The sequence below is a fragment of the Macaca nemestrina genome, chromosome 14 (genome assembly GCF_043159975.1).
Source record: "Macaca nemestrina isolate mMacNem1 chromosome 14, mMacNem.hap1, whole genome shotgun sequence".
Taxonomy (NCBI): domain Eukaryota; kingdom Metazoa; phylum Chordata; class Mammalia; order Primates; family Cercopithecidae; genus Macaca; species Macaca nemestrina.
This window is the reverse complement of record NC_092138.1, coordinates 80,549,864-80,563,878: the sequence shown is the minus strand read 5'-3', so window position 1 is coordinate 80,563,878 and position 14,015 is coordinate 80,549,864. Positions and strand designations below refer to the sequence as shown.

Here is a 14,015-nt window from a genome sequence, read left to right as displayed (position 1 = left end):
CTACTTTCTTACAGCCAAACACTCACTGACAGTAAATAATTCTACTTCAGATATATCTCATCCATCTCCTCACCACCATTTCTATCACCAAGGCCTTAGTTCAGGCTCTCCTCTGCTCTCTGCACAACAGCCTTGTTTTTTATTTCACCTAACACTTCTGTCTTCTTGCTCTAGTCCAGGAGACTGCAAACTGTGGCCAGAGGGCCAAAGACAGCCTGACCCTGTTTCTGTATGGCCAGAGGAGCTAAGAGTGAGTGGTTTTACATTTGTAAAGGGTTGTGTTTATTTAAAAAAAAAAAAAAAAAAGAAGAAGGAGGAGGAGAAAAGGAGGAAAAGATGGAGGAAGGAAAGAGAAAAGAGAAAGAAAACAACGAATGTGCGACAAAGACTATATGGTCCACAAAGTCTAAAATAGTTAAAATCTGGCCATTTATACAAAAATTTTGCCGACCCCTGACAGCCTGTGCTCCATCCTGCCCACAGTTACTTGAGTCATAAACCCTTTGTTGGTTTCTTGTGTCTTTAGAAAATAAACACCAAACTCCCCAGCATGGCATATAGTTCCCTTCAGGATGTGTCTGCAACCTTCCTTTCTAGCCTTGTCTTGCGGGCTCTCTCATTCTTAACACATTGTGGCCATAACAACCTCTCACTATTCCCAGGACACTCAACTTCCTCCCACGGCTGCTCATTCGTGTGTCTGCTGTCCCTCTGCCTAGATAGCCTCCTGTTGCTCCTCTAGACTCCTAGAGATCTAGCCCGTGTCTGCTTATCATTGTCTTGAGTCCCTACCTCTTTCTGAATAAGTTCCCTGTGTTAAGAAGATCCAAACTCTCTTTTCAACCATATGTTCTAGTGCTCGTTTTCCCTTTAGCACAACCAAATAACACCATCCCAGACTTAAATATCTCCTGCTTTTGTTAAGATTCCCTTCTCCTGAAATGCCTTTGTTTTGAGTTTCTACATATCCAAATATAACCCATTGATTAACGCCAAGGTCAACTGCCTCATCTTCCATACACTTTCTTTGATCCTGCCATCTCTAAGTCATCCTTCTCTTCTTAAAATTTTCTTTTTTTTTTTTTTTTTTTTTTTTTTTGAGACGGAGTCTCGCTCTGTCGCCCAGGCTGGAGTGCAGTGGCGCGATCTCGGCTCACTGCAAGCTCCACCTCCCGGGTTCACGCCATTCTCCCGCCTCAGCCTCCGAGTAGCTGGGACTACAGGCGCCCGCCACCACGCCCGGCTAGTTTTTTTTTGTATTTTTAGTAGAGACGGAGTTTCACCATGTTAGCCAGGATGGTCTCGATCTCCTGACCTCGTGATCCACCCGCCTCGGCCTCCCAAAGTGCTGGGATTACAGGCTTGAGCCACCGTGCCCGGCCCTCTTCTTAAAATTTTCTCAATACTTTTTCTAAACTTCTCTGAAGGCTCTTAACAATTACCACTCAGCTGTATAATTATTTGTGGGAATGTTTCATCAGCTTCATAGATTTTTAGGATCTTTTGAGGGTTAGTTTCTTGCCCAACACCTATCCATGACGCCCCCTCCCTGTCAGCACCTACCTTAGAGCCATTTGTATAGTAGGTACCTAATATACACATCTGTGAAACAAAAGCTAATAATTCAAGAGTCTAATATGATTGTTGTAATCTAGTAACAAATAGTTGGTATAATATGACACCAATGAAACGGTACACACAGTAATTAATGTTTGAACTTATTTGAAATAATAACAGTGATGATATTGTTCCATCTGCTTGCATAATAAGATACAATCTGTTCCTGGTTAACACTTAACTAAAAAGATTATTAAACAAAATCCCATATTTGGTTTTCATCAGATCCATTTTGAAAGTTTCACTTGTTCAGCATAAAGATCTCAAGTTTCTTCAAGTGACTCAATGGGAGGCCAACCAATATTTGTCATAGAGGTGCATGGGCACACACAATGACAGTGTATCCAAATAAACATTTATCTCAGTTAGTTCCTGATTTCTCACAAAATGTGCCATCAGAGGAATAGAATAGGTATTTAAAATTTGCATGGACTCCAAAAGCCTGTTCTCAAAATATTACACTTATTTTAAAAAGCACAGTCTGGGATTCGAATATTATATCTTATCACTATGAACAAACACTCGTGGGACATAGTTATAAATAAGGAAAGTAATAATTGTTAGTTTGTAGGTACAATAATTATTCTGCAAACATTCAGTAATCTGTGATCAAATCCACACATTGGCCTGCAATCAATACAGAATATAGAACAAAATATTTCTATTTTTATATCTATATGTGATAGGATAAAAATACAAATTATTACCAAGGGGATGTTTACAGATGTCCCTATCCCTCTGCCCACCCAATGAGAATGCTGGGATCATTGTTGGTCCAATTTTCTCTCATTTTAATCTTTGCCTGTTCTAGAATCAGAGACTAGAAGAAAGGAGAGAGGATGATGAAAAGTTCTTTGCTGGAAAGGTTAAGTACATCCACATATACACTGATGAGAAAGGAGTTTCGTGGGAGAGAGAGTAAAAACTGTGAAATACGGATAGAGAAGGAGTATTTTGTGGTGGTAAATGATGTTTTAGAGCAGGTGATATGTGGAGGAAAGAAAAGCGAATATGAGAAGTATTGCCTAGTGGAGATATAAATTAGGTCCTATTTATTTATTTATTTATTATTTTTTGAGACAAAGTCTTACTCTGTCACCCAGGCTGAAGTGCAGTGGTGCGACCTTGGCTCACTGCAACCTCTGCCTCCCGGGTTCAAGTGATTCTCCTGCCTCAGCCTCCCACATAGCTGGGATTACAGGTATATGTCACCATGCCTGGCTAATTTTTGTATTTTTAGTAGAGATGGGGTTTCACCATGTTGACCAGGCCAGTCTCAGACTCCTGACCTCAAGTGATCCGCCATCCTCAGCCTCCCAAAGTGCTGAGATTACAGGCATGAGCTACTGTACCCAGCCAAGGTCCCTTTTAATATCCTTCAGGAGAAATAGTTAAAGAACAGAACACCTTCTTAATGGTTTTTTTGGTGTGTGATTTTAAGCTGTATTTCTTTAAATGTGACATGGCTCTGGGACTGAACCACATGTGACATGGTTTTATTAGGGTTACATATTTATATTTACATGTTGTACACTATTCTTCCAATATTCCTAGAATATGAGCATAGAATATTTTAAGCATTTTTATATAATTTTATAATAAAATAAACTTAGATATGTTATGTCACAAAATGCATATCTATTTTTTTCCTAGATAAAACATAAGGCTTCAGAGGAACCACAAATCACACTTAAGAGTATGATTCTACATTCCTTTCTGCATTCACTCTTTCCTCCAGTAAGGGTAACAAAGGTGAACACTTTGAGAAGCTCTGGCTTAACCCAAAGGCAATATTTAGTCTTCATGGATACATATATGAGAATGTTATCTAGGCCTTTTAGAAAGCCATGCAAGAGGTGTGAATGTTTAAATGTCGTCTTTATGAGTAAGCACTTATATTTTGCTTCAGTTGTCAGCCAATAATATTCAAAAGCATGAACTAGAGTATACATGAACCAGTAGGAAAATAAGACTTACGTTTTCAGTGCAATGTCTTATTTTTGATGCACACAATTTTAAAAACTCTTCTACTTCCTATTGCTGCCAAATGTTTATACCAACAGCCTCTCATGCTTATCATCCCTTCATCTCTAACCACAAAGCACAAAGCATACTCTCTAACCTGCCCTGTCTTCCCTCCAGCTTCTCCATGTCAGAGGTACACTACAATTTGTATAATGATGAGGGTCAAAGGGCTGGGTGCCTTTGTTCATCTTATTAAAAAAATGAGGAGGGAGTGCTGTGGAGGGTTGAGGGAGCCCTGAAAGAAATCTTGAAACATACATGGACATACAGAAAAGTATTTGAAGGAAAGCTCTTGAAATATTCCAGGATGAAGGACCTGGAGAAGGAGGACAAGAAATAGAAGACAATTCAATGGAAGTTTCACTGACAGGCTGGCTGAAATCTGGAAGTATGCTTTTATTAAATTATGTATTTAATTATTGATTTCCAAACCTTATATATTGATGACAATGAGCTTGGAGTATATAAAACACTTTTGCTACTCCTTCCAAGAAGCCAGTGAGACAGCTGAGTAATATGCTCTTTTTAAAAATTATTTTATTTTATTTTAATATGCCCTTTTTATTAAAGAGAGTAAGAACCAATGTTGCTAGCTTCTTCAAAGGGATACAGATTAATGACTGCATGGATACTTTGATTTTGGGCCTCCTCATTTGGTTTTCTTGGTTCTTGCTCCCTAATAATTCTTTCATCAGTAGGGAAATGCCCTGAAGGAGTACAGACATTAAGTGGAGGTTGAGAATTCCAGTCTCTAGGTTCTGAAAACACCCAGGTGCGGAGTGGAGTGTAAGGACTCTGGGGAAGGTGCCCACCTAAAAACCAAGGTGGGAGTTTTGAGCAGAGAAGCGATTGCTCTGCAGGGCCCAGACAGATGGGTCTGAGGAGCACAGAATGTTTGGTTCTGATTCAGATTTATCCCCCTGGCCCTACACATGACCGTGTTGCCTGCTGCCTTCACCTTTGGCAGAGAGAAAGCAACGGTAAGGGCTGTAGGGAGCCTAGAGAAGAGGGAACAAGAGTAACAGACACAAGCAAGGCGGGAAGAGCAATGGACATGAATACATTTGAGCATCGGTCCAAGAGTATACAAAACAAGACTATTCCAGGAGGATGGAAAGTTCAATCATTGATTCAGGCTTTTCCCAGCTCAGTTCCTTTCATTCACTGTAATTACGGGAGGAGGAACAGGCTGAGAGCCCATATACAAAATATAAGCACCACATGCTCTGCTGTCATTAGTCAGGGAGATGGGAGGAGGGAGAAAGATAGGATCAGAATTCCTATCCAGATCACACCCCATTTTGGGGCTTCATTTTCTCATTTGTACAATGAAAGGTATCCAACTTTGATATTTTACGGTGCTGTGAACACCCTGCGTGGTTCACCAGTCAGTGATGTGTAAAGTACAGTAGGAAGGAAGCAGATCGTAAGTGTCATCCATGGGGGGTCAGGGTCATCTCAGTTAAAGAAACATCCAGGAGCTGGCATTGCACCTGGCATGTGATAAACAAGCAATACACAAGCTTGACTTGTTAAATGAACACACATATGGGTAGTCTTATCCCTTTGAGCAAATGGTTATACATATACATATGTGTTCACATATTCTCTTTGGGCTGGAAATGTAAAGATGACTATTGTGATGTCAATGACAATAAAAATGAGGAAATTAATTTCGATTGGCTTCTTCCTCTCATCCCAAAGCACAATCTCTAACTTCAAAAATATAGTTAGATAGAAGAAATAAGTTATAATGTTCAATAGCAGAGTAGGGTGACTAAAGCCAACAATAATTTATTGTCTACTTCAAAATAGCTAGAAGATTTTTGAATGCTCTCAACACAAAGAAATGATAAATGTTTGAGATAATGGATATCCTCACTACCCTTTTTTGATCATTACACATTGTATGAATGTATCAAAATACCACATGTACCCCATAAATATGTACAATTATTATGTATCAATAAAAAACTCCCGCCAAAAAAAAACAGTGATCAAAAATGTCTGTGAATCAATTGTTTTTCCAAGACACCTTAGTAGTAACAAAACTAAGTCAGCAAGGTTGTGATGTTGATGGATAATAAAGGAAAGCCAATTTCTTATGTCTGATTTTTCTTCTATTTTTGGTCAAGAAGGAGAGCTTTCAGCCTGTAAAGTGCCGGAAAGAAAGTGGCAGAAAGGGAAGTGAAGCCCAGACGAGCGGAGAATCTTAGAAAATAATAAAGCACTGCAGGGATATAAAGGCTGTCAGTGCTTTGGGATCAGGGTCCCGGTTCTCATGCTGAATTTGTCTCAAGAATCTTGAATACCAGGAAAGCTGCTGGAAGCTGACACTCAAAGGTCTGATTTTCAAAAATGAAAATGAGGGGATTCTAAACTACATAGAAGGAGCTTGACATCAAGGCTAGCTAAATTCTAAAGTTGTGCTTCAAAGAACAGAGATGACCAAGAGCCAGCATGGGCTCATCAAGCAGAAACTATGCAGATTAATCTCATTTTCTTTTTTGTTCAAGGTCTCTGGAAAGAACAGGCAAATTGCATTTGAAAAGATCCAGCGTATTTGGATCATCACAAAATCCCTTATATTCCTGTGGACTACACAGAAATTTGTGCCTTGGGTGTTAAGACAATTAACTTGTTAGTGGTTGCATGATCATACTCCAAAGATGTCGATTTAGGGTTATCAAGGCCCAAGATCTCTAATGGTGTGCCACAGGGCTCTGACTTTGGTTCCAACATGCAACATTTTTAGCAGGGAGATGATAAAAAATAATAAAAGATTGTTTTTTCAGGTTTGAGGGGGTACTAAACTGAGAAGCAAAGTGAGGCTATGAGGATACCATAATCATGAGCTACAAAGACCCTAACAATAGAGAAGAGGGTTTTCTACTTTCAAAACTTGTTAAGCCCTAGATTCAAGTGAAATCTGATGCGGAAACATGATATGTAAACACAAGGATGGAGGAACTGCGCATGTTTGAAATAGGAGGGAATGTCAGAGCCCTGTCAAATCCCATGACATCACTCCCCTCCCCGACTTCCTGCTGTGGTTCCTCAGTGCCTCCATGAAACCCCGAACATTCCTGAGAGACAACTAACAAGAAGATATTTAATAGTCATAGCAAATCTACAAAGGACAGAAAAGTGCATAGCTCATGCTTAGTTTTGCCTTTTGAGATTAAAAAACGAAAGAATTCTGTAGGTCCTTCTATGTATGAGCAGGTGAAGTAGTATATGTATAACTAGGGGAAACAGACTGAACATTTCAGCTGAAATGATTCAGAAACAACAATGCTATGGATAAAGGGAGCAAGGCTGACGTGGCACACATGAAATGACTTTGAGGCCTTTCAAAACTGAAGCTGAAAGGACGTGTTGCCAGCAAAGTCAGCCACATGGTCTGCAGCGTCATGCTCTATTTTGGGGGTGAGGAGCCTAGCTCAGGAGGCATTGGGTAGCTCTGAGCATGACACATCAAGTAGACTAGCAACCAAGTGAAGAGCGTTCAGATGGGAGGAACGGGAATGCTGGAGAGTGTCTAAAGGCAATCTCATCATCTCAATACCAGCTGGAGAGACTGGGGCTGTGAGCATGAAGGGGATTTAGAGTGAGGATCTGGGAAAAACAGGAAATAACAGTGATTTTCTAACACTTGAAGGGAAATTAGAACTTAGATGTGTTCTGAATAGCTCCAGGGGGCAGGATAAGGAAAAGTGGGTGGAAGATGAAGGCAGACAAATGATAGCTCCATCAGAGGAAGAATTTCCCAATAGTCAGAACCAACTAGAGATGGAATGGGTAACTTGGAGGAAGATTAAGCTTGGATCACAGAGGTGTGTGACTGGGGTTTGAGGACTTCTTCACAGGGCTGCTATGTCAAGGATTCAATGTTTGGATAAAGGATTGGAATAGATGTCTCCTAATTCTGAAAAGTAATGATTCTAAATAAATTCCCATTTATACAGAGTCCCAAACCTTCCAAACTCCAAACAACCAGGATATTTGTTATACTACTTAGTAACGACAAGTGACATTTGTCAAAATGTCCCTGAACTTATATAAATTTCCAAAAGGACATTCCTAAAGCAAGATGGACTGTATCTAGGAGAATTCTAGTGAATTCTCTTGGTTGGTAAGCCACACATGCTCTGTGTAGTCACTGTTAACCACAATTGATCATGAATCTGAACATCCCATTGCCTAAACAGCCTGGACAAAGGAGTTCATCATAACAAATACAATTCCTTCCATAGCTCCACTTATATGTAATCCCACAGTAGATGCATTTACGCAAATTAACTCTTAAGTCATCAACAGAAACATATGTAAACTTACTTTTAAAAAGATTCTGATCACATTATACTTTTACAAATGCATTGGCTTTTAAAATCATTACGTTTTGCAGGATCTTCAAAGATAAAGGGAGCTGGGTTGTGGAAATAATGTGCATTCCTACTTACACAGCACTACAATCACATTCATGTGTTACTCTTGAACTTTAAACTCTTTGACTACCCACAGTGCTCAAATTCTTTTTCTCTCTCTTAAAATTATTTCTCATACACTGTCCCTACCCTCCCATGAGCTGATCCATATGTTGGATCATATCCCGTGTCCTTTGAAGTGCAGGAATTTGTGCAGAGGACCTGAGAAGTTGTTTACCCACAGCTATCAGGAATCATCAACACCCAAGTCTCTAATAACTAGAGGGAATGTGTGTGACTCTTAAACACATTTTACCTAAGTTGACCTCAGAAGTGCACCCTGGAGTACTTAAAGAGTTCAATGTTAAAGTGACTGCCAGTGAGTCCTTTGAAGCATAACTGCAGGCTACAGGTTCCTGTTTATCCGTCCTGTCACTGTCCAGGAAGACGTGGAACTGGCTCTGGATTGACCAGATACCACTGACGGTCCCATCCATCTCTAGGACTCTGAGTCTGTACAATTCAGAGGGGAGGGACTTAGTAATCTGCTAAGTTGTTTACTGAGATGCCCAACAGATATTTCAATTAGCCAGTGGACATGACAACTACGTTAATTCTTACTTGACTTTTATTTTATTTTTGTATTAAAATAAGGAGGGATTCTTTGCTTCATAAAATATCCAGGTTGGCCTATATAAAATATTTCCTCTGGCTTAAACATCCATGATTGTTTTAGCTTATAAAATCTGTCATTATGTGATTTATTTTAAACGTACACTTACCTAGAATATGCAAAGCAGAATCTGATACTCATATTTCAATTCACTTATGTTGTAACTAACCATGCAACCTTGGGCAATTCATTTTTCCATTTAACCCCCAGGCCTCAGCACTTCTGTGTAGATCATAAGGGCTGGTATAGAGATTTATTGTTTGCATCCTTCCAGTTCTGATTTCTGAGGCATGTCTGCATTAAGCAGAGCAAAGCATGGTTCTCCCTATACTCAACACTCAGAAGCTGGGAGGAAATGTAATTTACTCATAAATGTATTATTTGTAAAATTTCCAATTGTGAGAAACATTAGCAAGAAACATGTGTTCTTTAAATTGCTTCTTTTCCTCCCAAATATACCACAGTGGCTAAGAAATAACTCCAGAAATGGGAAGACTTAGGAATATATGTATTCATAATATACAAATAGCTCAACTCCCAAAGGATTCTGTAAAGATACCATAGGCTTTGAAAATATTTCCCACCCAGCTTCCATCATGGATGGCTCTCTCAATTTGTATAATTCCAATGAGGAAAATGAAAATCCCTAGAGGCAGAATACAGATGAACTTTGAGAATAAACACAGATAGAAGGATCACAAACACCAAAGAAAGACTCCCCCGAAGTCGGAGGTGAAATGCCATATGATTTCCTCAGAACTCCTTCCCATTTGGTACTCAATTACCCATCTGGGGCCGGTGCCTGCCTTGTGTGGCCACTGTGAAGGCTGCGTCTGAGGCTGGGCTGAGGCTGTCCCCCTATGTAAGGATAGCAGGGCACTAATCTCATTAATAAAGCTCACTGAAATGCAAGCCCCTTGGAACATCCTAGCATCCAAAGGTCCCCAGGACTTACCAGCCGCTCTGCTGGTCCCGTCCTGCCCAGGTGATGGTTCTGCAGTTCGTGAACAGAGGATTGGCAGGTCGGGAAGCTGGGAGGAAATGTAATTTACTGCATCTGGTAGCAGAGAACAGGGAATACAATTAGTCACAGTGTTGGGAGGCCCAATGGGTTCACTGCCGAGACAGCAGCTTGTCTGCCCTACATAATGGACCGCTGAACAGGAGGATCAGGGTAAACAAAGACTAGCATTTGCCCAGTGACTGGTATTCAGCAGAGTAGCTGAGGCAGGAGGGATCCTGGCCAGAGAGCTCAAGCCCCAGGATGGCTCTATGTTTCAGAAGAGTCATCAGAAATCTCTAGATTCTAGGAGGACAATGAGTTCAGGGACGGGGGGAAGATTCAGAGATGGGCTTGTGGGAGCCATTATCAATTTGGTGGGATTGACCAAATAGAAAACATCAAACTAGAAATGTACATTAAACAGTACTGAAAAACAAATCCACTCTCTGAACCGGAAATAAAGCTTTCTGTGTCTGATTATACCAGAAATAAAGCTTTCTGTGTCTGATTATTATGGGGCTCATTCCCTGAACTGGCAATATAGCTTTATAAGCCTGATTCATTCAAAAGACCAACTTTATATGCATTACAACAAATAAACAGACTTCAGAATTGATCTCATGTTTTCAATACTGCAGGTTGGTGTTTCAGATATAAAGTCCTGAGATTCTAAATGACAACACCTCTTGAGCCCACCATTAGCCCAGTTGCAGGGAATGTTGCTGTGCAAAAGAAGGAGCCCATCAGCTTTGCTTGGGCAAATACCTCGACAAGCCTTTTTAGGGAGGTGAGACCCGGGGAGCATGAACATTAGCAAGCATGCCAAGGTATCAGAGGAAAGGAAGAAACACCTGAGGTGAGACAAGACGAATCTGGGTACACCCCAGAGAGAAGTGGGAAAGTGAAAGCAGGAAGATTCCAGAAAGCTGGGCTCCATGAGATGTGATTCCTTCCTTGCATCACGACCACAAAATCCTGGAACGTCCATCAGTCATCGATGGTTACATCTAACTGCTCACCGTATGTCTCTACTGAATATCCCACAATCACCTCAAACTCAACATGTGCAAAATGGACCTTGTATCTCTGCTCAACTGCTGCTTCTCCTGTCCTCTATCTTGGCTCATGAGCACCACAGTTCACCTGGGATCCTCAGCAGCACCCTTCACTCTTCTCCCTCCTGGTATCCAATCTGTTCCATAGCCTCTGCCTCCTCCGCATTTCTCACCACTGTCCCCTCCTCTGCATTCCCACTCATACTGTTTCCGTTCTAGCAGCTTTCTTTTTCATTTCTTGCTGAAGAGGATTGCAAACAGACACTGGACTAGGCTTAGTTCACTTCTAGACCAACCAGACCTTTTGCTGACTTGCAAGTGACTCTGAACAGTCCAGAATGTATTGACATCAGATCATTATGTTCATAGGCAAAGGTAGAGTATCTCTAAGAAAATAGATTTTTTGCTGGGCGCGGTGGCTCATGCCTGTAATCCAATCCCATCACTTTGGAAGGCCAAGGCAGGTGGATCACCTGAAGTCAGGAGTTCAAGACCATACTGGCCAACACAGCAAAACCCCGTCTCTACTAAAAATACAAAAATTAGCTGGGCACGGTGGCACACGCCTGTAGTCCCAGCTACTAGAGGGGCTGAGGCAGGAGGATCACTTGAACCAAGGAGGCAGAGGTTGCAGTGAGCCAAGATTGTGCCGCTGCACTCCAGCCTGGGCAACAGAGTAAGACTCTGTTTCAAAAAAAAAAAAAAAAAGAGAGAGATTTTTCCATATTAGCCATTTGGGGAGAAGGAATGAGAAAGGAAGATTAGGATGGCAGGACTTAGGGTGGAATGAGGCTCAAGTTGCTTTCCATCTCAGATGCTTTGTATGTGTTGGAGCTTGGATCTCGGATAAGGCAGACATGGTTGAAGGCCCCCCTCACTGCAAGGAAGGAAACGGAGCCTTTGAGATGATGGTAGGCTGGGAGATGGCTGGAAAGCAGCCTGCAGAGACCCCCTGAAGATGGTTTTGCATTTGAGTCAGGGGCTGTGAGTGTAGCCACATGTCTGAAGTTGCGCATTATTCTCCATGTTGAACTGCACCTCCATGATTCTCTCTTTTTTTTTTTTTTTTGAGACAGAGTCTCACTGTCACCCAGGCTGGAGTGCAGTGGCGCTATCTCGGCTCACTGCAAGTTCCACCTCCCTGGTTCATGCCATTCTCCTGCCTCAGCCTCCCGAGTAGCTGGGACTACAGGCACCTGCCACAATGCCCAGCTAATTTTTTGTATTTTTAGTAGAGACGGGGTTTCACTGTGTTAGCCAGGATGGTCTCGATCTCCTGATCTTGTGATCCGCCTGCCTCGGCTTCCTAAAGTCCTGGGACTATAGGCGTGAGCCACCTCCATGATTCTTAAACTTAGGTCACAGTCTTCTCTTTCCTTTAACTCCCACTGTGGGAGGCTGTGGGAAGGGTCTGTGCCCCAAACCAGCACAAGGCAGAACGAGAAAGAGCAGCAGCTTGAGGCCAGTGGTCCTGAGGGGGTAGGGGCAGGTGGGTAACAACTGTCCGTGGGAAGACCAAAGCAGTAATCTAGGACTACAGGGACAGTTTAGGAAAGGAGGGATGACAAGAGCAGATCTGTAGAACTTCCAAGATTCACTGATAATTTCCAGAAGTCTGTGGAATGGGATCTTGGTGAATTTGACTTTCTGCATTCAAATAAGATAGAGGCTGGAGCCCAAGTGAGATCTCATGGACTGGTCACATGTGTGTCTGCATACTCAATGTTTTAGCAGGAAAAAACAAAACAAAACAAAACAAAAAACAACTACTTACAGACAAAGAATTTTCCATCTGAAAGAACATGTGATTCCCAGGACTTATGTCTCAGCCTCCTCCAGGAGACAGCTCCCTGCCAGATGGGAGTGGATGATGGAGTTACCTTTGCCAGATGTTTACTGGCTACAATCTTGAAGTCTACGGCACTTGGAGAGTTGGGCTACATGGCTTCTGTTAAGAGATAAGGGAATGGGCTGGGCACAGTAGCTCACACCTGTAATCCCAGCACTTTGGGAGGCTGAGGCAGGCAGACCACTTGAGGTCAGGAGTTTGAGACCAGCACAGCCAACATGGCGAAACCCTGTCTTTGCTGAAATGCAAAAATTTGTCAGGCCTGGTGGTGTGTGCCTGTGGTCCCAGCCACTTGGGAGGCTGAGACAGAATCGCTTGAACCCTGGAGGCGGAGGTTGCAGTGAGCTGAGATCACGCCACTGTACTCCAGCCTGGGTGACAGAATGAGATCCTGACTCAAAAAAAAAAAAAAAAAAAAAGAGAGAGAGAGAGACAAGGGAGTGGAGAATGGGGCATCAGAAAGAGGACAGAGCAGCCCCCTCAATATATCATTAAGTACTAAACCCTAAGGTTTTAGAGACAGGAAGTGTCTGATAGACCAGCACAAAGAGTAACAAACAGGCCTGCCAAACCTTCAATGGGAAAAACTTCTTCAGGTGGCCTCAATCAATAAGCTGCCCTCTTCCTGCCACAGTCAGAATAGTCTTCCACTATTCTCCCCGCTGCCAGAGAAGGTGGAAAGCAGTCACCATAGAGTAGAAGTTAAAGATGAGTGCTGCTTCTTAGCTCTAATCCTGCTGAAATATTTACAGTAGCTATGAAGAATCGAAACGGCTAAAGCCAGAGAAACAAGATTGATGAAAACTCTTCTTAAAACGTAACTTAGGCTGGATACTGTGGCTTACGCCTGTAATCCCAGCTACTTGCAGGGCTGAGGCAGGAGAATAGCTTGAACCTGGGAGGTGGAACTTGCAGTGAGCTGAGATTGCGCCACTGCACTCCAGCCTGGGTGACAAGAGTGAAACTCCATCTCAAAACAAACACACACACACATAATTTATAGGCAACTGAAGACTGAGGTTTGCGAATAACCGGTATGAAGGTTTTGATGTGGGAAAGGCTCTAAGCTACCACAGACTGGTATGGGATCGGAAGCTAAGAAGATCAATATCATACACCAAGGACTGAGATAGGCCCAGGACAGACATTTTCCTTTGCCTGTTCTGGCCAAGAGTTTTGCATCACCTCAGTGGGTAAAGAGAAGAATTAGCACCAAAGATATACTATATTCAATTTATAGTTGTACAAGACATTATGCCTAAGACAGTGAAAACAACCCACCCAATAGATGAGGGTTCTGCTATATAACAACAATGTGTATTAGCAGGGGAAGAGAGGGAGTGTCAGAATGTATATGACCAGGAGA

At 42.0% G+C, this 14,015-nt stretch overlaps 1 protein-coding gene across 11 annotated transcripts in view; it reads right to left on the bottom strand.

The window, feature by feature from the left end:
* The window catches only part of LOC105481052 (PALM2 and AKAP2 fusion), a 545,532-nt gene that overhangs the window by 223,874 nt on the left and 307,643 nt on the right, over positions 1–14,015 (bottom strand). For 8 of the 11 annotated variants that reach the window (XM_071078127.1, XM_011740318.2, XM_071078129.1 and 5 more), the window contains one exon: positions 9,698–9,799. The exons of the other annotated variants lie outside the window; for them this stretch is intronic. In XM_071078127.1, coding sequence (XP_070934228.1) covers positions 9,698–9,799 — 102 coding nt within the window. The remainder of the gene's footprint in view (positions 1–9,697; positions 9,800–14,015) is intronic. 11 annotated transcript variants of the gene reach the window in all.